We start from the raw sequence: 26,681 nt of genomic DNA on the forward strand, positions 1-26,681 counted from the left end.
ATCACTAAGATAGGGACCCAGGGACTAAACACCTCCCTCTGCAACTGGATCCTGGACTTCCTGACAGGCCGCCCCCAGGTGGTAAGGATAGGTAACAACATATCCGTCATGCTGATCCTCAACACGGGGGCCCCTCAGGGGTGTGTGCTCAGTCCCCTCTTGTACTCCCTGTTCACTCATGACTCCATGGCCAGGCATGACTCCAACACCTTCATCAAGTTTGCCGATGACACAACAGTGGTAGGCCTGATCACCAACAACGATGAGACAGCCTATATGGAGTTCAGAGACCTGGCCGTTTGGTGCCAGGATAACAACCTCTCCCTCAACGTGATTAAGACAAAGGAGATGATTGTAGGTGACAGGAAAAGGAGGTCCACATCACCAAGACAGTTGTGAAGAGGGCACTACAAAGCCTATTCCCCCCTCAGGAGAAAAGATTTGGCATGGGTACAGTTGCACCGTCGAGAGCATCCTGACGGTTTGCATCACTGCCTGGTATGGCAACTGCTTGGCCTTTGACAGCAAGGCACTACAGAGGGTAGTGCGTACGGTTAGTACATCACTGGGGCCAAGCTTCCCGCCATCCAGGACCTCTATAACAGGTGGTGTCAGAGGAAGGCCTTAAAAATTGTCAGACTCCAGCCACCCTAGTCATAGACTGTTCTCTCTGCTACCGCACGGCAAGCGGTACCGGAGCACCAAGTCTTGGTCCAAAAGGCTTCTTAACAGCTTCTACCCCCAAGCCTTAAGAATCCTGAACAGCTAATCAGAGGGCTGCCCAGACCTCTCTTTTACTGCTGCTACTCTCTGTTTATCATCCATGCGTGGTCACGTTAACTCTACCTACATGTACATATTACCTCGACTAACCTGTGCCCTCGCACATTGACTCTGTACGGGTACCCCCTTTATATAGCCTCGCTATTGTTATTTTACTGCTGCTGTTTAATTGTTTTTTTATTTTCTTCTTAAAGCGTTGTTGGTTAAGGGCTTGTAAGTAAGCATTTCACTGTTGTATTCGACGCGTGTAACAAATACAATTTGATTTGAACTGTACTGTGGCTATTTTGTTGCTACGGTGTCTCGAGGGATAAATGACAGTAATTGTTTCTCTCATTTTGCATGCGAAGGTCTTATCCGGGAGTATGCGAGCACAGACGTTCGGTTACGCCTAGCCGAGTTCTGCTAGAAGCAAAACCGAATGTCGTATGAGGACGCCTTAACCCATATCTCAACCCCAGTGGATTAGTACATACATGGGCCTACTCTGGCACACACCTGGGAAATGGGCACATATGGCTGGCTGATGATTAATGGGGCATTGCATGAATGTGGAAATAGTTATGTCTCCGTGTGTATTTTTATTCACTCCACCCTCATTCCCTAGGTCACGGGTTTCATGTTGAAGTTGCAGAGAGAATATTAGGCGTATTAGTGGACTCTCTTGAAAGCTGCTTCATGAATCAAGTAAATTGGCAAATTAATTGTGTAAGGATAAGCCTACATTGCACGTGAATAGGCCTGTAGGCTACACGTCAATGCAAGACAGTAGGTTATAAGTCCAACATTACACTGCAATGCTTTACACACACACACACTCTAGGGCTATTCTCCTGGCTTGCGCCCAACCATTTAAGAACTTTGAAAATGTTGAGTTCAGGGGGGTATACTCCGAACATTTCCCAAATCTGACTATCACTTGTATTACTCATCTTCTGTTGTTTTCCCTCTGTGTCTACGTGCAAGTATTCCACCGTCATAATCTGCGTCGTGAAAACCAAGGCTTATGAATGCGTTGAACACAGCCTGTGGCGTATTGAACATCTGGCTTTGATTGGCCCTCCTCTTTGCCTTGGTGGAGCTGTTCATATTAGTCCTCCCTCCTTGCACCTGGTCTCAAACGCGCTTGCCTTTACTAGCCTCTCTCGTTCCTGTCGAAAGTTCGTATCCAATTTTATGGACAACACTGCCTTAGTTTGTTCAATCAGGCTGTAATACACAATTAATTGGTGTATAGACACATCCTGAAACGAATGCCTGCAGAATCGTGTAAATGGTCACTACAAGCCAGATTTTAAACTTACTCTTATTTTAGACATAACTACAGGAATGTATTAATGAAAATGGTATATTCAAGTTTTCAATCTTCAAAAACATCTAAATATATATGTATATTTTTTTTAAAGGTATAGATTGTTCTCCATCCTCCCCTGATTCAGAATATTTTAATTGTCATGGCATGCTTTGTTCAATAGCTATTGATGAGAGAACCAAATAGGCCTATCCAATATAAAACTAACTTTAGCTTGGTGCCAAAGCAAACCATATAAGCTACCTACCGACTCTTAAGTGATGTTAACATTACTATCCTGTGGATATTTTTGATTCAAATTTTGAGCAGCTGAAGGACAAACCGCACAGACAACCGAGTAAAGCTAGAAGCATGGTCATTCATACTTATTGTACTTCAGGGAGCAGAGTAGAGCCACAGATAGATATTTCACTAGATTTATAAATCTGAAGCATCCGGTTGGCGTTTCCTCTCACTACCAAATATGGTAGTGAGAGGAAGCCCACTGGCGGGCAGTGGGAGAAGATGGTTCGAGATGGATTTTGGCCTACATTCTGCAAATGTTATCATCGATTCAACATTTGTTCCCAAACTAGAATCTGTTATGAACAGAGTGGACCAAGTTTTGTAGACTTTACCCTTTGTAAAAGTTTTTTAAATTTTTTAAATCGCGCAGTTTGGAAGCGAGTGCAAAAGGCAATTTGAGTTATTGCACACAATCACTTCACAGAGCAGGTTTATACAGAACGTCTTCCGACAACCAATCATGTCAATGTGGAGCTATACCGAGCCTATGCAACGTACAAAAAAAATGCTGTATGGTACTTGATTTGGCCTCCCTCTATTCGGAGCCTCCGAACCACATTGCCACTTTAAGTTTAAATGTAGCCGATTAAACTCCGCTCCACCATTTACGATGGAGTTGAGCGGCGACGATGTGTGTGCAGACTTGAGCAATTACACACATTATTCTGTGTCATTGCAGGCTATTTTTGGGGGTTCAGAAACAAGTTGTTTTTGATTACTTCGTTTTATGTCACTTCGGGGCTCCACTCCGATGGGTACACTAGTGGACACTCAGCTCGGCTACTTTACATGTCATTTTATTAAACATTCTGGCTTGTAAGGATACTTTTCAGGGTTTTGTAGTCATTCGTTTCAGGCGGTATATACCAACTAATTGGGTTTTACAGGCTGATTAATAAGACTAACGCTGCCTGTGCCTGCTGTAGTAGACTAGTGTCACACGCTTTTGCATCGGAGCTGCCTCTCTCTGACTCTGTCTGACATGATAAAAAAAACAGAGTGCTGTCCAGGCCAGCAGGTTAAGTGGAATGTCAGGCGGTTCGTAATGAATAGGAGCCGCTTTGTCTGACCCTTCCATAGACAGAAGAACTCAAAAGCACGCACCACTCTCAGATTTACGACCGCGCGCAGTGTCAAGGGAGTTTTATCGATGTGTTTTGCGAGCCGGATCGTTAATCAAACAGTGGCGGCAGAAAGTTGAGGTAAAATCCGACGGGACGACAACACTACTCGCGCTGCTTCCCCGGTTTTTAATGTGTCATGTAATTGTCGGTGGTCGTTTTTCATGGGCGCAGCTGGAGTTGAAAGAGACATCAGGGTGGTGGGGACTCGGATGATTGTTTGCAAGCAAATCAATTTGGCACGGAGAGGTGAGAAGGGCTGTAACCCTATAAGCAGATAATCTACTGGGCAATGAGAAGGAGTGCTGCTGGTGTGGGAATGGGGGGTAGAAGGGGGATATATGAAGGATGGGAATTGAGGGTATGTCACTTCATTCAGTGTGTGATTTTTGGTTTTTGGACAAGCCTTTGTTTTGCACAGGTCTGTTCACTGAATTTTGTATGCGTTTCCCACTCACGTGGTGACTGACCCCACGCGGAAACACACAGCACCTAGCGACACTCAGTGACACAGGTGTGTATTGTGACACTCTGAAATGGATGATACTCCCAGTCAAAAAGTGACAATCGAGCCATTGGTTGCAGACTGTGTGTGTGTGACTCTGTTTCAAGTGTCACCAACATACTAGAATATCAGAAGACTTCCCTATTACTTGTTGTGTTAAATGAAGATGCAGTCCAGAATGCAGTCCAGAGATTTTAAAATGACCGTATTCAATCAAATCTGTTAACCAGGTTTCTAGAGGTTGACCTAAGCCATTTGGATTCATACATTCATCAAATGCAACAATCCTCTGTGTGGAACAGAAACGCACATAAAATGCACAATATGAAGGCAAACCCCCCATTGTCTCTGTGACTAGAAGAATGTGACAGCCATTCTTAACAATTGGGATTGAGTAGTGTCCAGGGGGGTGTAGAGGCACCGTATTTCCTATTTAGTGCACTACTTTGACCAGCGCCTTAGCCTTGGGATGCACCCTATCACACACGTGGAGGGCCATTTAAACCCAGAGTTCTGATCTCATCTCCATGTGGAAGCCGTTCCCTTCCCTCTGGTCCTACAGTATTTATGAGTCCTCTCTCCCAATCGCCCCGTTCCTTCCCTGCTTTTTGAATTCAATGTCACTTTTTTTGTCATGGGGCCACACCTTCTTTTTTTTTTCTAGCCAGCGTTTGTCCACCGTACAGTCCTATGCTTTTGCTCTCTCGTTTTTCATTCTCCTCTCTCTGCTGTTTCTGTGCCAGTAAGTGCTATTCCATCCCCGCAGTCATTTTTTACAGGCACCAGACAGGACAGCCGTTTGTGTTTTTGTAATTACTGCTGAGAGGCGAGGTTATAGACTGGATTTTTTTGGGGGGTTGGGGGCCAAAGTGTGCCCTGATCAGAAGCCTCCCCCTCCTCTTTTCTCCCATCTCTCCGTCTCTGAGAAACACGATGGGCCCACGTTGACGACACATCTGTTACTTACTCACTCGGACAGACGCACGCACACACACACACACACACACACACAAAGGTACCCTGTTGACGTGGGGCCTGGGTCCAGCTATGTAGTTTGCTGCAGGCTGGAGATGTAAGGCGAGCCAAGACAAACACACAGCCGGGCCGTTTGAGGCCTTTTCCCCTCCGTGGCGCCTCTAACGTGTAGACCAATTTCTTTTCCCTGACGTTGCTTGTCCAACAGACTTGGGGTACATCCCAAATGGCTGCCTATTCCCTTAATAGTGTACTAGTTTTGATCAGAGGCCATAGGGCTCCACTATATACGGAATAGGCAGCCATTTGGGATACAGTTTGGATATCTGACATTTTTGGCAGGACTTAATTTGAGTCTTTCTTGGATCAAGGCCCCACAGAATATTCTAGATGATATTTACCTGTCCATGGGTAGTAAATTAATAATTTTAACAACCCCAGTTGATTGGACACTAGGTAGGTTACAATAAAATGTTCCATTGGCAGATCGGAGTTGTCGCTGCCGAGAGGCAAAGACTATAAATAGAGTTTTTTTCAAATGAGCTGAATGGAGCTATCAGCGTATGCCTCCCGCATATCAGAAAGCTGACACCACACACACACATATCCCCGATTTAGGAGCAAGCCCTAAGCTTTTATTTGCCCAGTTGTCATGGGGGAAGTTGTTCAAACCTGTTGCTTAGCTGTGGAGGACACGAGGATGGCTCGGCCCGGCCGCAGGTGTTTGTGTGAAATGTCTATGTTATTTTGCGTGTGCTTTTGTGTGTTTGTGCTGTGTGTTTTTTGCGCATGTGTTTGTGTGTGTGTGTGTGTATGGGCGACAGACCGAGATAGAGAAAGGCAGAGAGGGTAACAGATGTGAGCTGTATTGTCAGTGCGTGTGGACGGGCAGAGACCAGGTGCAGGCTTTGTTTCCAGCCTTAAGTCCACTCTCACCCCGCTGCATTCAGTGCCTCGTGTCTTTACCCCTCCTCCCTCTATCCCTCTCTCCCTCCTCCTTCCCTTGGAACACAGTATTGTGTCTCTCCCCTTGGCTGGGGGAGCTGGGGCCCTTCTGTCTCCTCTTTCTCCATCACAGGTGACTGTTGGGGGTCCCAGCTGGCCAGCCTCTTGCCCGATTAGATCCATATGGCGGGGGGGGGGGGGGTTGAGGCAGCAATAGTAGCGGTGGTGGTGCTAAGGGGCCGACAGCTTAAACCCTTTGGTGTCCTTGGCTTTGCGGGCAGCCTTCTTCTTGTCCTCGTTTTGACTAACTCTTTCTCTCTATGTATATGTCGATCTACTGAGTTTTGTCGGTTGGAGTGCGAGGGAGGTGGTTAGGTGGGTGCAATGGTCCTTTTTTTTGTTGTCATTTCTTTTATTTGGATTTCTAAGCATTCAGAGCGTAGAACTACCGAGGCCTTTTGATGGAAATGTATCTTTCTAAAAACAAGTAGAATTAGTCATTTAGAAGCGCTCTACGTGTCTCGCTTGTGAAGCGAAAGGCGAGTCATTTGGACTATTTACTAAAATGCAGAAGCTCTTTTCCGTTTTGTTGTTTGAGACATTGGTGTCGTCGTTGTGGGACAGTCACGTAGTCTGTCAGGTGTCTTTGATTTACAACATAATGTTTGGGTCGGAATGGCCACACGCCAGGAAATATCCCAGAGTTGTGACTTGATGTGTTGTGCACTGAATGTTGCAGCATGGGTACTGACCAAGACGAGATGGAGAGCAGACATTACACCGGATTTAAAGTCTCTGCACTGGCTGCTTGTGTCTTTAAAAAAAAACTAATTCAATTTTTTTTTTTTTTTTTTTTTTAAAGATTCTTCTATTGCGTTTTAAAATCAAGCTATGATTGTGCACCCCAATACATGTCAGACATGGCTATGAGTTGTAGATCCATAAATATACATATTTTGACCAATGGGTAAAATATGTTAATGATGTATAAAATCCTATTAAACAAAACAATGGTCCAAACCTCGTCTCTTATCTGTTCAAAAGTTATTGGAGTTTTTACCCTTGTAGGATGGTCAGAATTAGGATAACTAAATCAATGGAGGCCAGAGAGAAATTCTGTGCAAGAATTAAGGCTCACTTTCCCCAACTCATTATCTTTCTTCTCGAATCTGCAGGACATAAAACAATATAGAGGTAAGCTGGATCTTAATTTTAGTATACTAATGATTAATTCTAAATCTCTTTTTTTCTCTAATATTTCTCACAAAAAGAAGCATATTTCTGTGAAATGTCAATGGAGCACTGAACGTATACCAAGCATTTTCATTTCATTGCCGTTTAATTCAGCTCATGTCATGCTAATTTAGCTTTTTTTTGCGACCCACGGAAATACCTTTTTTGAAGACGCCGATAAAATCCTCAAAAGTTGTTACACGAAACATGTCAACAGAGCTCTGTGCTTATTATCAGATGTATTAGGTTACAAAATCTTTTTGGGGATATAATGATATGTTAAAGACCCCACTGAACGATTCCGAACATAAATAATTAGATTTGTCTTGGTAAAATGTCCAATGAACAAAAAGATAAACACAACATGTAAAGTGTTTTGGTTTCATGAGCTGAAATGAAAGATCCCAGAAATGTTCCATATGCGCACAAAAGCTTATTTCTCTCAAATGTTGTGCACAAATGTGTTTTCGTCTCTGTTAGTGAGGCATTTCTCCACCTGACAGGTGTGGCATATCAAGCAGCTGATTAAACCGCATGATCATTATACAGGTGCACCTTGTGCTGGGGAAAATAAAAGGCCACTCTAAAATGTGCAGTTTTGTCTCACAACACAATGCCACAGATGTCTCCAATTTTAAGGGAGCGTGCAATTGGCATGCTGATTGCAGAATTGTCCACTAGAGTTACATTTTCAAAATAATTGGCCACCATAAGCCACCTCCAATGTCGTTTTAGAGAATTTGGCAGTACGTCCAACCGGCCTCAACCTCTGACCACGTGTATGGCATTGTGTGGGCTGGCGGTTTGCTGATGTCAATGTTGGGAACCGAGTGCCCCATGGTGGCTGTGGGGTTATGGTATGGGCAGGCATAAGCTACGGACAACAAACACAATTGTATTATATCAATGGAAATTTGAATGCGCAGAGATACCGTGTCAAGATCCTGAGGCCCATTTTTGTGCCATTCATCCGCCGCCATCACCTCATGTTTCAGCATGACTCGTAACTCATGGCCCCATGCCGCAAGGATCTGTAAACAATTCCTGGATGCTGAAAATGTCCCAGTTCTTCATGCTCACCAGACATGTCACCCATTGAACATGTTTGGGATGCTCTAAATCAACGTGTACGACAGCGTGTTCCAGTTCCCTACCCGTATCCAGCAACTTTGCACAGCCATTGAAGACAAGTGGGACAACATTCCACAGGCCACAATCAACAGCCTGTTCAACTCTATGCAAAGGAGATGTGTCGCTCTGCATGAGGCAAATGGTGGTCACCAGATAGGGACTGTTTTCTGATCCACACCCTACCTTTTTTTTTGTGACCAACAGATGCATATGTATTCCCATAAATTAGGGCCTAATGAATTTATTTCAATTAACCGATTTCCTTATATGAACTGTAACTCAGTAAAATCATTAATTGTTGCATGTTGCTTTTTTATTTTTGTTTAGTATAGTTTATAACATAAGGATGTAAAATGTAATCACCAATGCATTCAACTCTGACCCCTACGAGGTCAGGATCCTGCTGTTCTACTTGATTGTGAATTGTACACACCTGGTGTCTCAGGTCTAAATCAGTCCCTGATTAGAGGGGAACAATGAAACAAATGCAGTGGAACTGGCTTCAAGGTCCAGAGTTGAGGTTGGAGACCCTATAGCATGCTTTATTTCCTTCCTTGTATCCTTGTTTCCTTTCCTTCATCCCAGTATGAGACTCAAAGCTTTTGTATCTGATGACATCTAATTGACATTTCTGTACCACACTCCTATCTCAGTCACTCTTATCAACTAAACATGCTTCAACTTCTTTTATCTGCATTTGTCATCTGATTACCCACTCAAATATAACACAATTACCCTCAAGACACACACGTCACATTTGATCTAGTTATTAAATGCAGTGACTCTTTTACGGGCCATGAGGGAATAGACCACAGCAAGGAGGATGTCGGCCATTCCAGTTCACTGCTTCATCTGTTTCTCAAAACCGATCTACCCCCAGCTGAGTGACACTCTCCACAGCTGTTAGATTGCTTATTAGAGTGGGAGATTGGAGACACCTGGTGCACAGGAGATATCTCTCTGTATAGAATAAGAAAATAACATGAACGATTTAAGAGGTAGGCTGTGTCCAAATGTGCGTACTTCCATCCTACGTAGTGGGCCGTTGAAGGTCACACATTTAATTTTTTTCAGTTTTAGTCAGCCTAAGTAATATTTTGATAAATTAGTATTTTAAATGCCCAGATGTCCTACTCATTTCGGCTTTTCATCTAGTAGAATTTGCTGCACACTCTTGAGGAAGATAATTGTCTTTTCACACCCACGTGTGTTCGACAGCTGATAATCAGAATAGAGGAACAATTCTCGACAAAGATCAACGATTTGGCGCGGAACAAGTGCGATTCCGAATTTGATGACGCCTTCTCAGTATGGATGAGTAGTAATGTTTATTTGTTTCATATGGCATACGTTTGTACTAAACAGGATGTAGTACGATTAGTAGTAATACACAGTAGGCAGATTAAAGGACCAATGCAGCCGTTATCTCAATATCAAATAATTTCATGGTAACAATTAAGTACCTTACTGTGATTTGTTTTCAATTACAATAGTCAAATAATTTTTTTTTTAAATGGCTTCTTAGCAAAGAGCAATTTCTCAAGCAATAATGTTGCGAGGACTGTCTGGGAGTGTTCTGAGTAGGGAGGGTAAACCTAAAAGCCATCTATTCCAGTCTATTCTAATCTATTGTATTACCCTTTTGCATGAATCTTTTTTTTATTTATTTTTATAAATAAACCAGCTCTTTGAAACAACTTCAGGGACTGCACATTCCCATAAAAATGGAAGCTAAGGAACGGGCCTCAAGTCATTCTAGATTGTATTTCTATGTACACTACAGCATTACTTTTTATTTTCTTTGTTCTCTCTATGGTTGTCCTTTCCCCCCCCCCCCCTTTTTTGTTTTTTCTTCCATCCATATCAGGGATATGGTGACAGGTGGCACTCAGGCCGGCGAGACAAACTTCTGGCACAAGGCAAATATTGACTGGTAAACACAGGTGTCTTTTTGAGCTAACGCTGAACCATATTCTTTATACCCTAATAGTGTGTGTTTGGGCTGACGTGCCAGCTGCTTGACGTGTCCTTCAGACTGACAGTAGGAGGGGTCTCCGGTGCTAGGCAACAACAAAAAAAATGGAAGTCGTCCGGCTATGGCCCACTAATGTAAACGTTTACGTTAAATGATCCGTAACGGCGCCATGCAATGTCTCCCCGATTACCTTTGTCATAGCCAAGGTTTCCCCATTTAGTTTTTGATTTGACTAGTGCATGATGCTAGAGCGGTGTGGGGTACTGTAGTAAATCATGCTACAAAATTGGCTTCGTAAGAAAGCGTTCTCGTAATACACGGTCCCTTCCAAGTACTGGCCATGTCCGAATACCCATACTTTAGTCCTAAATATTAAGCATTTTAAGTTTTAGTAAGTAGTAGGTAAAGACAGTAAGTGTTCCCGAAATCTGTCTCCCTTTTATGTCCTGGTAGAAATGTTATTTAAAAATCCTGGGAAAATGACCTCTTGAAAAGAGTGTGAACCCTGACAGTGTTGTCTTCTGACCTGAGGCGGATGTACTGAAGCGAAGCACAAATCAAATTGTATTTGTCACATGCTTTGTAAACAACAGGTGTAGACTAACAGTGAAATGCTTACTTACGAGTCCTAATCCCACAAAGCAGAGTTAAGATAAAGATTTAAAAAATATATATATTGAGAAATGGTGATACGGGGAATAAATACACAGTGATTAACAATGGAGTAAACGTAACATGGCTTTACACACGGCCTACCAGTACATGGAGGTAGGGATCAACTGAAATAAAAATGAATATTTTGAAAGCAGTATTAGTTCTGAATAGAATGCATACTATTTGTGTTGTTGGCACAGATATTATTGTTATTATTAAGTTATACGTCCCACGGATTGTGCTATTGAGACGTCATCCTCATTTCCTGACCATAAGGATTGGGTGGAGCGTTGGAACCAGGGAGTGAGTGTGCTCCATGCGGCTCCCTGTGACGTGCTGGCACGGTGTGTGTGTGTGTGTGTGTGTGACGGATGCCCAAAAGGCTGTGTATAGCCCTCCTTCCTGCCCCCTGCTCTAGTGAACAGGTGGAGCGATAGCAGGCAGGCCACGGGATGTGGAGGGAGAGGGCTGGATGGATGGATGGATGGATGGAGAGAGAGAGGAGGACAAGAAGCGGGAGAAAGGGAGGGTAGAGTCAAAGTGGGGCTCAGGGGCAGAAGGAGCTGTCAAATCGTGGGGTGCAGCGGTTGCAAGCCTGACAGTTCAAGTCAACCCTCGCTGTTGTGTGGGAATGTGTGTGTGTGTGTGTGTGTGTGTGTGTACACGCTTGTGTGCTGTCTCTGATAACTCAAAAAGAAAAGTAACTACTACAAAGCAAGCATATACCTTTTTTGTTGTGTTTCTTTCCCCTTTTCTGAGGGTTACGTTTACGAGCCAATGAGTCGCGAGGCTTATTGTTTATTTCCACGTGCCAAATAACTCCACACTGGAGCCACATCGACAGTGTACCGTCTTTTGATTTCACCCAAGTTCTTACCCACGTTTCTGTGGCGCGTGCATATGAAATGCAATATCGCGTACGCACTTAAACGTCACTGCAGTACCGGCTATTGCATTCAAATGTTTTAGTATGACGAGACAGACACTTGGTTCATAGCTTCAAAAGAGCACAATAGTCCCACCCTAAAGCCACGGAACTCCATTGAAAAGAGCCGTTTCACCCAACCTTTGACCCTTTAAAAACCCCGCTTGTCTATTAATCGTCCGTCTAAAAGCAGTTGGAAGCGTCTGATCCACTCCAAATGGAGACAAGATGCAGCCTTCATGGGATCTGCCCCAACAAAGACGCCCTCTGATCCAAAGATTATTACCATCTTTCTCGCTCTCTCTCTCTCTCTCTCCCCATCCCCTGATCTGGTGGTCCCATTCATTTCATTCATTGGCCGTGGCATATTGAGAAGTATGCGTTTAACATTCAAAAGCTTTTGCGATCTTGTTAGCAAAGCGTGAAATAGCTCCCGGACCCCCTTCTTTCCCCCTCTCTCTTCTGCCCCCTGTCCCTCTGGCTCAATGAAAAGCCATTCTTCTCCACGAACACAATGGTTTTTCTTCATTAGCACTTCTGCCATGGATCTCAATGGAGGGGTGGAGGATCGCAAGGCTAGACCTCGAGACATCTGGGTTTCTCTAGTAGGGGCAAAGGGGGTGGGTGTGGAGGCGGGAAGTTCTGTTGCGTGTTGTTTTTTTTGTTTCTCCCCCTCTGACAAAGGCAGGGACTTGAAGAGACTACATTGAGAAGATTGAGCTGGATCTGAAAATGTTGCATTGCTTTTCATAGCATGCACACACTGAGGCTTAGGATAGTGTGTGTTTAACTTGAGTGGCTGATGATCAAAACTAGACTTCAAACCTACTTACATGAAATGCTTCTGTCATTTAGCAGACGCTCCTATCCAGAGTGACTTACAGTACTGAGTTCATACATTTTCATACTTCTTTTTTCATACTGGTCCCCCCGTGGGAATTGAACCCACAACTCTGGTGTTGCAAGTGCCATGCTCTACCAACTGAGCCGTGTGTGTGTGTGCCTCGACCACGTAATGCCCACTCCCCACATGCACCTATTGACCACGCCTCCCCTCTTTCTCCCCCTTCAGACAGTGGAGAGAAGAAGACCCCTGCCATGCCCGGCTCTCCTGTGGATGTCAAGACTCATTCCAAACCAGCCCCCAGCAGCAGTGCCACCATGCCCCCCCTGCCCTCCATCAACCCCAGCGGGCCCCGGCCAGCCTCCTTCTCCTCCACCACACGTGAGTACCGCGTTCCCGGGGTGAAGTTTCCCTTAGGTGCAGATCTAAGATCACGTTTTCCTTCCCCAATCCCAAACTTAAAACAGTAGTGGGGGAAATACAAAACTGACCCATGATGAGCTTCTAGGGGCAACTTCACCATAGTCTCGCAGCCACCATGATAGCGCCCACCACCGTTAGCTCCCCCTAGAGGAGCCTCCAAGGACCTGCATGCTTTGGGGTGAATTGTAACTGCATGTGACATCAAGTGAAAATTGTGACTTTAATGGAAGTTATGATTGAACCCTTTAATAGCAACCAGCAGATTTGAGCTGTGTGATCCATAAATTGATTAGGGCACATGTGTCAAACTCAAAGAAACAAATATATATATATATACATACCACAATCCCCTAATCCAAGGGGTGAAAACTCATTCCAGAGGGCCGAGTGTCTGCAGGTTTCCGCTCCACCCTTGTACTTGATTGATGAATTAAGGTCACTAGTAAGGAACTCCCCTCACCTTGTTGTCTAGGTCTTAATTGAAAGGCGAAAACAAAAACTCGCAGACACTCTGCCATCCGTGGAATGAGTTTGACACCCCTGGATTATTGGATTGTGGTACAATCTTTTCTTTGTTCTCTCTATGGTTGTCCTTTTTTTTCCCCCCTTTTTGTTTTTTCGTACAACAATTTCTTTGTCGGCCTTAATGGCATTAAATCTTCAACATGATTAAAGATGTGAGGATTCCAGTATGAAAGATTGTGTCAACCCATTCAGTCCATCAACTCCTCCAATAATTTCTTTGACCTCTCAATTGGCTCTTCTCCCTCCCGCTCCCACCTCTTCCCTCCCCCAGTGACCAATGGGATCCACCACTCCCCACCCATGCTGAACGCCGTGCCCTCGCCGCCCCAGCGCTACAGCAACGGGCCTAGCTCCTCTTCTTCCTCCTCGCTGGCCAATCAGCAGCTCCCGGCCACGTGCGGCGCCAGGCAGCTCAGCAAGCTCAAACGCTTCCTGACGACGCTGCAGCAGTTTGGCAACGACATCTCGCCTGAAATCGGAGAGAGCGTCCGCAACCTGGTGCTGGCCCTCGTGGTGAGTGGTTGATATAATGTTTTAGGAACAATGGATGGAGACGGCCGTGAGATCCTTGTCACTTTGCGTTGTTCTGTATTTTTATGTCGATGTGCTGCATTTGATTTGAGAAGCGATATGTTAACTTCCCCTTGGGATAAACTCAATTCAGTTTATTCAAGATAATTTTATTTCATCGAATGAGATATTTCAATACGTGTGTGTGTGTATACTAAACAAAAATATAAACGCAGCATGCAACAATTTCACCGATTTTTACTGAATTACAGTTCATATGAGGAAATCAGAAATGCTCACAAATGTGGATGTTAACAAATCTACGCACAACATTTGAGAGAAATAAGCTTTGTGTGTCTAGAACATTTCTGAACATTTTCTTTCAGCTCATGAAACATGGGGACCAACACTTTATATGCTGCATTTGATATTTTTGTTGAGTATAAAATATGATGTGTTTATTTATGTAGGATTATGTTTTATTTTGGAGGCACATGCCCATATATTTGCTATATGTGGCCTAAGTGGACCCACAATATTGGGTTTTGACAGGCCCCATCTGCGAAATATTGATACCTATCTATCATTTGTGCACAAAATCTTTCATCTGTCGACAGGTTGACAGTTGAAAGAGAAACTGCTCTGTAGTTATTGCTCTGGTCACTCAGTGATCGAAGCGATTTTCAAAGTCTATCGTCCAGTCCGAGAGCATCCATTTTGACTGATCTACAAATGGACTGATCCACTGTAGTTGGACTATTTATGACGCCAGATGATTTGTAGATCAGTCAGTCTGCAGTTGCTGACGACTGCAACGTGGTTGATTTGAAACACGCACAATGTCAAGCTCAGTGTTGGAGACTTTAAACCTTGAGGTGAACTGTGATTGGCTGATCTCTCCCCTGTGTCCCAGAATTCAACAGTCACCATCGAGGAGTTCCACTCGCGGCTCCAAGAGGCCACCAACTTCCCCCTGAGACCCTTCGTCATTCCCTTCCTCAAGGTAGCACCTACCTCCTCTCTCTATAGGGCTGTCTCCCTTCTCTCTATTTCTGTTACACTCCATTTCCCCTCTCTCTGTCTGTCTATCTATCCCTTCCTATGTCTTGTTCTCTCGCTATGTGGTGGAAATATTGATGAACTGAATCCAGGCCTGTGCTGTGCGGACGACCGCTTTCCTCTTTGTCCTCTTCAAATGGTGTTTGATGTTCGAGGGAGGTTTACAATGACTCAAGGACTGCATATAATTAGTAATGAAATCAGGACTGGAAAAGGCAGATGTTTTGTATTGAAGGTAACAGCTAGTGTGCGTCCCAAATGCCATCCTCCCCTCAGCAGCCTCCACTGATGGATTTATCTGTCTGTCTCAATGGAGGCTGCCGAGAAGAGCACGGCTCATGAAAATGGCTGGAACGGAGCAAATGGAATGGCATCAAACACATGGAAACCGTGTCCCACCAACCTCCTGTGATATCTATGCTAGCTCTGGTCAAAAGTAGTGCACTATATAGACGATAGGGTACCGTTTGAGACGCAGACCCTATTCCTTTCATGAAGCGTAGAGGAGCTTCTGGCACAGAATACTCTAATTACACTTCTCTCAGAAATCTTGAACTAATAATAATAATGCAAATATGGCCATAAATAATGAGAAACCGCAAGTAGACGGTAGCATAATACAAAATGAGGAAAACATGAAAATCATTTTTCTAATTGATTTTTCAACAGCAAGACGGTTGTCGTATAAACAATGCCTTTCGGTCATTCCCAAGTAACAATATAGTTCTATGCGTTGACTAAACAAGTTTAATTGGGCCTTTGAGTAAATTGGCAACACGGGGGCCTGAAATAGAATACTTTTTAAGAGCTACCCTCATGAGAACCAAACATAAATCTTCCAACCAGTCAAATTGTGCGGTGTTAATGCTCCATTCTTCAGATGGAAAAAGAGCTGATTTTCACCATGGGTTACCTCTCCTTCACCTTTCAGAACCCCGACCTTCTGAGAGAATAAGAGAAAAAATATTGTTTTCCCTTTTTCTTAATTTACGAGGCTCCCCCAACTTCTCCCCCTCCCTCCACCCCCCCCTAGCACCGTGGCAGTGGATAGCTCAAAAAGAAAGCGAGGGAAGAGACAGAGCTCGGAAGTGTGAAACATGACTGTAAACCATTCCCTCCCTTCTTTTATGGGGCTCAGCAGCGCGCCATATGGACTCTGTGTCGCATTAAAGGAAAGCAGTCGTTCAGGCTTGCCCGGCGCCGCCAATCTCTCATCCGCCCCGCAGAAAAAGAGAACGGCGCTTAACTGACAGACAACATATGTGGCGGACTGATGTAGCGGTGGCCCTGGCGCTGGGGGGGGGGGGGGGGGGGGTAAGGGTCTTAAGTGGCGAACGGGGGAACGAGGAAGTCTGTAATTATAAGCACACTTGGGCCTGTTGCTCATTAAGAAATGGAAGGAGGAATGGAGAGAGGGCGGGAGGAGCCTGCCTCCTCTCATCAGGCTTGGTGGTCATTCTGTTCTTCCTCTGCTCGTCACTCTTTTGCTCTCTTTCCCTTGTCCCTACGAGGGTGCCTGCTTTCTGATTGCACCGTGTGTTTGTCTTTCGCTTCTATCATTCTTTTCCTCCCTCTTTTCTCTATCTCTGTCTGTCTCGTTTGACCCCAACAGATGCTCTCATTCCACTCGGCCTTCTTCGACTACACACACCCCAACACGAAGCCCCCGTTTTTCTCCTATGTACACTGCTCTAATCTTCTCTGCTTCTCTTTTGTCGCGGTTCGTCCAAAGGCGAGCGATGGACTATGTGTTTGGGTTTTTGCAGTGATTTACTGAAAGGTGGGCTGCAGAAACAGTCACGGGGCTTACACTAGGCAGACAGATCGAGACGCCGGACATTTTTCTCCCCCTGTAGGGGGGAGGGGTGTGTGTGAGTCTCTGGCCTCTCAAGGAGAGATCTGCTGTATGTCGTGTGTCTCCCTCTGGGCCTCCTCAGTGAACCGTGTCTGCCTAATGTCTCTGCCGCGTTGCCATGGCATTTCCGCGAGGTCTCCGCAGAGGCTTCACGGCCTTACCGCGACATGCAAATAAGTCAACAAAATGTTTTTTGCTCGAACTTCACTTCATGAAGTTCATGTTTTAAAAAAAATGCCGTGTACTGGTATTTTGTGGACATGTCAGTTGGATTTAATAGGAAATTCACTTTTGAATTTGCACAAGATCAGACGTTGGGTCAGTAAAGGTGTAGAGAATGAAGATATTCCCAACTAGTTTTGTCAACTAAGAAATGGAAGCCAGCTCTTTTATGGCGACAGTATGGCATCTATATCGTCTCCATGGGGCCACTGCGTCTACGTGGCGTTTCCTCGACAGCCGCGATCCCTGTAGTTAGATTTCTAAGGCTTTGAGAAAACAACATTACAAGAAATCACAAGAATACTGCTACTGTATCTCATTCTTGCCTTTTTCAAATGACACTCACCTCCCTTTCTCCCTCTACCTCCCCCTCCCCAGGCCAACCTGCCACTGCTGCAGAGGGAGTTGCTCCACTGTGCGCGTGCAGCCAAGCAGACCCCGGCCCAGTACCTGTCCCAACACGAGCACCTCCTGCTCAGCACCACACTGGCCTCGCCCCCCGACTCCTCAGAACTGCTGCTGGAGCCCAGCGAGAGAGACATGGCCACCAAGAGACACAGCCCTAACAGGTAGGACACAGACACACAAAATGTACACACACACACCAAGAAACACAGTCCCAACAGGTAGGGGACAGACTGTCATATACACACAGAAATATACTGTAGACACACACACACACACATCCATGTGTAGTTTGCAAGCAGCCCCAAACGATGATGCACAACAGACGGCCCTCCCCAATATCATACGTACACATTTCCACTCTCTCTCATGTCTTCCCTCTCCTCCCCTCCATCTTTCCTGCAGGGCCAAAGAGAATGGCTTCCACGAGCGCCCGCCCGCCCCCCTGGAGCCACCAACCAAGCGCATCTGCACCATCAGCCCTGCGCCCCGCCACAGCCCGGCCCACCCCCTGCCCCTCAGCGCTCAGCTGCATCCCACGCCGCCCCCACTGCAACACTACGCCCTCGAGGACATCAGCACCCCCCACCTACTGCACCGCGAGAGCAGCCACCGGATACTGGAGCTCCGCGAGCTCAAGGACAGGCCTAGACTACCAGGTAGATTCATCCACACATGTCTACTGTACACACCTACCGGTGGTCATGTGGGGGCTCATTCTGTAAAGCACGGTGCTTGCAACGCCAAGGGATTGTGGGTTTGATTCCCGCTGGGGCCATCCATACAAAATAATTGGAGAGAGAGACACACACACACACGCGCAAACAAATGCAACCCAGACGTGTATATACAAACTCACGAGGGTTTAGCCCGACATTAACAGACGTTAGGCGCCCTTTGTTCTCTCACATTGGTCCCTCTGCTGTTTTCCACAACAGTCGTAAGGGACGACTCGAGCAACACCGAGATTCCGTCATCAAACGGCACTCTTTCTCACTCGCACACACCACCACAGCCTTTAGTGTGGTCGATATGAAAGCTGCTAATGGGTGGTCTGTGTGGGTGTCCATGCGCGCAAAAGTGTGTGTGTGTGTGTGTGTGTGGACATGCACAGCAAACGGCATAGAAGTTCTCCGAAGACCATAAATCCATATGGACCCCACATGTGCTTAGAGTGTGCCAAACTACCCGGGAAGTAGTGTACCTTTTTTTTGAGAGAAGATTTGTATCTAGTTCGTTGTAAAATCTGCGTGCCATCTGATCCCTGTCCGTGTCAATGGCCAGATGGGATGTAGATATTCAACGAAGTAGACATGCACTCCCGTAAACGGGAGGCGAACAGCGAGACACGCACTGTGCCCTAAGGAAACGAGAGTAGTTCATGCCGAGGCACACCTTTCAGAGAGTCGAAGCCGGGGCCGGTGTTTACGAGCGGTACGTCTCAAGGTACAGTGAGCCATCCAGCCTGTTCACCGCTACATCTCGGAGAGCTTTGAACTGGGGATTGCTGATGAGAAACAGCAGCCGGGGGTGGAGAAGGAGAGAGGAGAGGGTGGGTGGGGTTGATAGTGTGTGTGTGTTTGTCCTTTTTTGCCGTTCATGTGTGTATTTGCGTCTTTGAATGCTGTGTTGTATGTTTGCCTCTTTGTGTGTGTGTTATCCCTTCTCTGCGCTCCTCCAAACCAGAGTGGGTGTCAGCGCTGCTTAGCTAGGAGGCAGATGTGTATAGAAGTGGGCCTGCGCCACGCAGCCTTTACAGCTCCAGCGCTGGAATTCTGCTAGTTTCAGACCACGGGGAGGGGATGCCCACCACTCCCCGATAGTTACCCAGCCGCAGGGGCAGAAATGGAGAGGGGGGTGGGGATGGTGGTTTAAATTTTTTTTTTTTTTACGGACAGCTGACCTCCAGATGTGGAGGAGTCCCAGCGCTGCTGCATGCCGTGACTGGGCTCGGGGTCTGGTTCTCATCAAAAGACATCGCTCTCTCGCCCTGTCCCTCTCTTTCAACCGCTCGCTCTCATCTCTGTTCTTTCTTTCAATCTCTTATTTTATTTTTTTACTCTGTTTTTACGTCTCTCACTGATATACACTGAGTGTACAAAATATTAGGGACACCTTAACAAGGGCGCAACTTTGGTTTTAGAAGCGGGGGGGGCATTTTAATTTTTTTATCCAGTTGGATAAACACTCCAAACAGCCTACCCGACCGCTCGGCGATGTCCGCATGGTCCTGAAGCACACTGTTGCCTTGTTTTGTATGACATTCCAATGAAAGAACTAGTGGGGGCAAAAATGCAATTTCAGCATGTGGGGGGGGGGCATGTCCCTAGTGAAAGTTACGCCCCTGCTTCCTAATATTGGATCGCACCCGCTTTTGCCCTCCGAACAGCCTTGATTCATTGGGGCATGGACTCTACAAGGTGTTGAAACCGTTCCACAGGGATGCTGGCCCATGTGTCAAGTTGGCTGGATGTCCTTTGGGTGGTGGACCATTCTTGATACACACAGGAAACTGTTGAGCGTGAAAGACCCACCAGCATTGCAGTTCTTGACCCAAACCGGGCGTGCCTGGCATCTACTACCATACCTAGTTCAAAGGCACTTAAATCTTTTGTCTTGCCCATTTTTCCCCCTCTGAATGGCACACATGCACAATCATGTCTTAAACATCCTCCTTTAACCTGCCTCCTGCCCTTCATCTACACTGAAGCGAAGTGGATTGAACACGTGACATAAATAAGGAGTCATACCATTCACCTGGTCAGTCTTTCATGGAACGTGTTCCTAATGTTTTTCTTTAATACTCAGTATTGCCCTTCTCTTTGGTAGAGGATATCTCCTTTTCTAGCTTTCTCTCTCTCTATAGCTTTGTCGTTGTCTCTGTAACTCTTGTCTTTTTATTTTGTCCCTTCTGTCCTTCGTCTTTCACTCCTCCTCTTCATCTCTCTTGTGTATGAGGAGGTGACGACGGTAACGAGACACTAAAGCACGGCTTGTCACTAAGCTCCGGTCATGGCATGGAATGTTGTTGTGAAATAAGACCATCTAAGTGTTGTTGTGTCACTGCCTCATTGTGGTATTGACTAATATGATTAATGGACACCACTTTCACCCCCTTCCCTCCGCCTCTCTTCCTGCCATTAATTTGTAATGACGGCCAATGTTCCTTTTTTTATTTTTAAAATGTTTAAATCATACCGCATTTAAGCTTTCAATTGTCTCGTTTTTTCTAATCAGGCACTAACGGGGGCTACCGCGAGGAGCCCGTGGACCACAGGCTGACAGACCGAGAGTGGGCCGACGAGTGGAGGCATCTGGATCATGTAAGTGCCACTGCTGACGGTAGACGCCGCCACCACCACTGGAACTATAAGTGGCGTAGCACTTCTCAGTGCCTGGTGGAGCCATCAAGGCGATGTCAGACTGGGTGTCCCTTTCACAGTGGTGGACTGGCGCTAAAGCCATCTGCTGTCTACATCCGAGAGCCATGCGCTCCAGTAGTGATTGACTGCGCAAAGCAGGAGTCCTACCCAATGAAATGTTTTCTTCTTTTTTTTAATCTCACAAGCATAATTCTGGAATGGTAGTTCCTGTGTATTGAGACTCATTATGTACTCTCAAGTAACACTACTGTGTATATATAGCTCTTACTTACCCCCACATTACGACATGTACCACAGGAGGTTGGTGCCACCTTAATTGTGGAGGATGGGCTCATTGTAATGACTGGAGTAGAATGGTATCAAATACACAGTTTCCATGTGTTTGATGCCATACCTTTCACTCTGTTCCGGACATTGTTATGAGCCGTCCTCCCCTCAGCAGCCTCCACTGACATGTATAGTATCTGCAGAGGTCGGACGTATTTTCTGCAGTAGTGTAGTTATAGGACGTATTTTGTGTTTGGGCATTTGGAAAATTGGGTGAGCCAGAACTGCAGCCTTCCTACTGTTTTTTCTTTTTTTTAAATATTTAAAAAAAAGGTTTGTCTCTCTAATGGTCCCCTCTTTCTATCTCCGCCGCTCACGCCTCCAGGTGTTGAACTGCATCGTGGACATGGTGGAGAAGACGCGGCGCTCGGTGGCCGTGCTCCGCCGCTGCCAGGAGTCAGATCGCGAGGAGCTCAACTACTGGCGGCGGCGCTCCAGCGAGCAGGAGGACCCCCGCAAGGGAGGGGCCGCCACCATGCCCGCCCCCTTCTCCAAAACCCACAGCCCCCACACGGCCGAGGGACTCACCAATGGTGGGTGGTCCTCTGTCTTTTTACGTTATCACTAGCTCGTGCTGGCTCAAATCCATGGGTGCGAAGTTAAGTTCATGTCTATCCTTAGGGTTGGTCCTTTTTCAATGAATCGATACACACCAGATCGACAGATCTATATGTAATGTATCTTGTCAGGTGGGATTCCTGGTAAGGGATTAAAAACAAGTGGTCCCCTTGATGGTGAGCCGCTGAAGCAACCTGCCAGCTACTGAGCTCCCACACAGTCACCACATAGACCCACCGCCCTCTGGTGTTCATCTACAGAACTACACCCATCAACACACTACTGACACATTTCGAACCTACACATATAGCCTGCGTTCCAAATGTCATCATATTGGTAAGGAATAAGGCGCCATTTGGAACGCACTCTCAGTCTTGCTGGCAGTGTTTGTCTCTCAGTGCTCGTCTGCTCCTCTCTCCGGGGCCCATGCTGCTCCATGGCCCCCAGACAGGTGCCAACGCTGCCCCCGTCCAGATCTGCCACAGAAGGCCCTGGCAGTGCCAGCCTGTCGTCCTTTAAGACCCAGAGCTGGCTGCCTGCCGCCCGGCCCGAGTACCATCTGTGTGCCCAGCAGTGTGTCTGGGCACAGTGTACACAGTCCAAAGCCAGCCCAGGCACCACAGAGCTTGGGCATGGGTCTGGATTGAGAGGAGCAGCTCAGAAAGAGAGAAGGGGGGGAGAAGACGGGGATAAAGAGAGTGATAACAAACAGAATGTAGCTACAGCTTGGTTGTCAGCTCCTCTGCCCTAGCCAATGTACTCCCTCTTCAAGCTGCCCGGCTATTCGGTTAATTTGGCCAACTGGGGAAGGTTGAATTGGTGTGGTTAGTGAGGGGATTGTATATCCCAAGTAAGTAGAGCGGATGATGCTATTTCACACAAGTCTGCCGGGTGCTAACTCTTTTTTTTTTTTCTTTTTTTTTGTCTTTCTGTGCCACAGAATCCCAGAGAGATTTTGTGCCGCGGCCTGGCTCGGGTTATGTGCCGGATGAGATCTGGAGAAAAGCTGGTAAGGGCTAGTACAACAGTGTTCCATGTCCCATGTGTGTGGGCATTCATCATTTTATGTGTTCTTCCCTTTCCCCTTTTTTATCCCTCTTCTTCTTTCGCTCATTAAAAAAAAATATTGAAAAACATTTTGATATAAAGGAGTCCCCCCATCCATCTATTATAACCACTACTTATCATAGAACCACAACGTGGTCTAAAACCTGACCCCCCCCCCCCCTGTGTCCCCTCTCCTGCGCAGAAGAGGCAGTGAATGAAGTGAAGCGTCAGGCCATGGACGAGGTGCAGAAGGCTGTGGCCGAGGCAGAGCAGAAGGCCTTTGAGATGATCACGGCCGAGCGCGCCAAGATGGAGAAGACTCTGTCCGAGGCCAAGAGGAAGGCCACCGAGGACGCCATACAGGTCATCAACGAGCAGGAGGACTCCAGCGAGGTTAGGAGGATATGTTACACTGCATAACTATACACACTCTTAGAAAGAAAGGTGCTATCTAGAACCTTTTTTTAAGGGTTCTTTCGGCTGTCCCCATAGGAGAACCCTTTGAAGAAACCCTTTTGGTTCCAGGAACCCAAAAGGGTTCTGCCTGGAACAAAAGTGTTTTCCTATGGGGACAGCTGAAGAACCCTTTTTTTCTAAGAGTGTACACGCATACTGTAAAGTGAGTCATAGTGAGCACATAGGAGCAACAGTCAAAGCTGCAGGATGTGTAGATGAGGTATTTATTTACCTACTACTTGCCCAGTATACTTTGTCCATTTCTCTATGTATGTATGTATGTATGTATGTATGTATGTATGTATGTGTGTGTGTGTGTGTTTGTGTGTGTGTGTGTGTACACACACTCTTCCTCTCCCCCTGCGCTTCAGTGGATTATTTATCTCTATACTAAACTCCTCCTTTCTCTCTCCCTGCAGTGCTGCTGGAACTGCGGGCGCAAGGCCAGCGAGACGTGCAGCGGTTGCAATGCGGCGCGCTACTGCGGCTCCTTCTGCCAACACAAGGACTGGGAGCGCCATCACCTCATCTGCAGCCCTGGCCTGCAAGCCCAGCCCAAGCCTGTGTCCGCCATCACCGCAGCCAGGGCGGCCGCAGCCGCTGCAGATGTTACCACAGGGGTTAAGGCCCCGGAGAGTGTACCAACCGCTGCCAGCCCTGGGGGGGACAAGGGGTCGATTGCCTCTCGCTCCTCCACCCCGTCCACTCCTGCATCAGTGTCAGAGAGCAACGGGCACTAAGACTAGGACCATGGAGCGTGGTAGTGATACTGGCTCTCACTCAAGATGGCCTCTGTTCCCCTTTTCTTTCCGTTCTTGTGGTTCGTGACTGTTCATAATGGACACTAGGACCGGGCGCCCCAAAATGGCTTCCTTCCTTTGTTTCCCGTTCCTATCGAACCGGTGAAAGGTGCTAGTGTCCATTGTTCCATCGTTTGGCTTTCACCTGACAAATAACTTTAGGTCGGCGGTTGAGGGAGAGGAGACGAGGGAAGGAAGCTGCTTTGAAGACTTACGATGACACTCAGCTCTGGACACCAACCCCTAATCTAGCCAAGGAAGTGATGTCAGACAGAGAAGTGATGTCACAGACATTGAGTGAACGGGGGAGGAAATGAGGTCCCTGATGTCACAGGTCATGTGAGACATCAGGGAGAAACTGTGGGGAAGGGAAGGGTTGCTTTGGCAATGGTGGGCAGAAGACAGACTCCTCTGCTTTGGTACTCTGCGGATCCATCTTCAACAGTTGGACAAACAGACAATCCACCTCGCAGATGGACACTTGTTTCACTTCATCCAAAATAACAATCCCAAACAGATATGAGACAACTAAGGACTGACTTCAGACAATGTTTTTGTCATTTTGTTTTAAGAGGACTGGGGGAGGGGGGGATGTATGAGATTTGGAATGGTCATTTATACCCAAGGGTGAAAGTGATGGTTGAAGTACTCACTGCATATTTCCAAGTTTCCTGTTGTGTGTGTGTGTGTATATAAAGCTAAGAGAAAAGAGGGTTATGGGTCTGAGTGACAGTACCAGCTCTAGAGTTCCTCTCCCGCTCTGGAAAGACATTTTTTGGGGAGGTGACACGATAGCGAAATCACCTCCGGAATCCTGTTTGTATGTACAGTATAGCTGTTCTACTTTTCTTGCTCGCACAAGTTACTCGTCAGGTTCTTTTTTTTTTGTGTGTGTGTGTGCGTGTACGTACACGTGTGTCAAAACGGTTGTGCCGTCGGTGGATATTGTAAACTAAAACATTACTACGAATTTCAGAGCAATATAAAAAAATACAAAGTGTTCAGGTATTCACAAGCTGTTATGCATCACCAAAGTTTCCAATTTGCTAAACAAGTGTCATTTGCCTGTAACTGTCTATTGTTGTACACAGAATAAATATACAGAAACACTGTTTCTTGTCTTGTTCTATGACGCGCATAGTTGTCTATTGTCGTTATCACCCATTCGTCCACACCGAGCCTCTAGAATAAATAAGATGGTACGATAGAAAGTAGTATAAGGTGTAAAGATGAATGCTAAACTTCTAGAGGTTTGCGGTTATCTACTACAGTTGCTTGCTGCTTAGCTTCATGTCACCTGTTGTACAATTCTGTGTCCGATGTCTTCAGATTTGAAGTTTCCATCAGGACTATAGTACTGTATTAGGTGCAGTATTATCTAATGGAAATAAAAGTACTTCATTTTTTTCATTAGTGAATAATTATTTACAATTCATTAGTATAAATATAATACACGTTAATTAAAATATCAGATTCAAGTTGCTTGTTTTTTGCTTCCCTATTTACCTCTGGGGGGGGGGGGGAGTTCACACTGGTGCAACAGGAGTGACTCCTCTGGCCTCCTTTTTGAATCTCAGGAGTGTGTGTATATGTGTGTGTGTACACACCATTGAGTTATTACTTTGACAGCATTCGATTCAGTTGAACATTTAGATGGCCATTTCTTCCATTTATCTCTTTATTGTTACCATGGACGATGCTTCTGGTGGTTTTTGATTGTTGGATGACATATCTGTAAAAATACACTACCTGTCAAAAGTTTTAGAACACCTACTCATTAAAGGGTTTTTTGTTTTTTTTACTATTTCCTACATTGTAGAATGATAGGGAAGACACAAAAATGGGGCAAAAAAGTATTTAGTCAGCCACCAAGTGTGCAAGTTCTCCCACTTAAAAAGATGAGAGGCCTGTAATTTTCATCATAGGTACACTTCAACTATGACACAAAATGAGAAAAAAAAATCAAGAAAATCGCATTGTAGGATTTTTTTTAAATGAATTTATTTGCAAATTATGGTGGAAAATAAGTATTTGATCACCTACAAACAAGCAAGAATCCTGTCTCTCACAGACCTGTAACTTCTTCTTTGTCCTCCACCTGTTACCTGTATTAATGGCACCTGTTTGAATTTGTTATCAGTATAAAAGACACCTGTCCACAACCTCAAACAGTCACACTCCAAACGCAACTATGGTCAAGACCAAAGAGCTGTCAAAGGACACCAGAAACAAAATTGTAGACCTGCACCAGGCTGGGAAGACTGAATCTGCAATAGGTAAGCAGCTTGGTTTGAAGAAATCAACTGTGGGAGCAATTATTTGGAAATGGAAGACATACAAGACCACTGATAATCTCCCTCAATCTGGGGCTCCACGCAAGATCTCACCCCGTGGGGTCAAAATGATCACAAGAACGGTGAGCA

General features: G+C 45.9%; 1 protein-coding gene across 2 annotated transcripts in view; it reads left to right on the forward strand.

Moving 5' to 3' along the window:
- The window catches only part of LOC139370654 (CBFA2/RUNX1 partner transcriptional co-repressor 2), a 51,888-nt gene extending 26,516 nt beyond the window's left edge, over window positions 1-25,372 (forward strand). For both annotated transcript variants that reach the window (XM_071110259.1, XM_071110260.1), the window contains exons 2-11: window positions 12,917-13,069; window positions 13,908-14,149; window positions 15,060-15,149; window positions 17,661-17,851; window positions 18,093-18,346; window positions 20,925-21,010; window positions 21,723-21,930; window positions 22,896-22,964; window positions 23,205-23,395; window positions 23,878-25,372. In XM_071110259.1, the coding sequence (XP_070966360.1) occupies window positions 12,917-13,069; window positions 13,908-14,149; window positions 15,060-15,149; window positions 17,661-17,851; window positions 18,093-18,346; window positions 20,925-21,010; window positions 21,723-21,930; window positions 22,896-22,964; window positions 23,205-23,395; window positions 23,878-24,198 (1,805 nt within the window). In that variant the 3' untranslated portion in view covers window positions 24,199-25,372. The remainder of the gene's footprint in view (window positions 1-12,916; window positions 13,070-13,907; window positions 14,150-15,059; window positions 15,150-17,660; window positions 17,852-18,092; window positions 18,347-20,924; window positions 21,011-21,722; window positions 21,931-22,895; window positions 22,965-23,204; window positions 23,396-23,877) is intronic.
- The last annotated feature ends 1,309 nt before the right edge of the window (window positions 25,373-26,681 follow it).

Source organism: Oncorhynchus clarkii, chromosome 17 (assembly GCF_045791955.1).
Source record: "Oncorhynchus clarkii lewisi isolate Uvic-CL-2024 chromosome 17, UVic_Ocla_1.0, whole genome shotgun sequence".
Classification (NCBI taxonomy): Eukaryota; Metazoa; Chordata; class Actinopteri; order Salmoniformes; family Salmonidae; genus Oncorhynchus; species Oncorhynchus clarkii.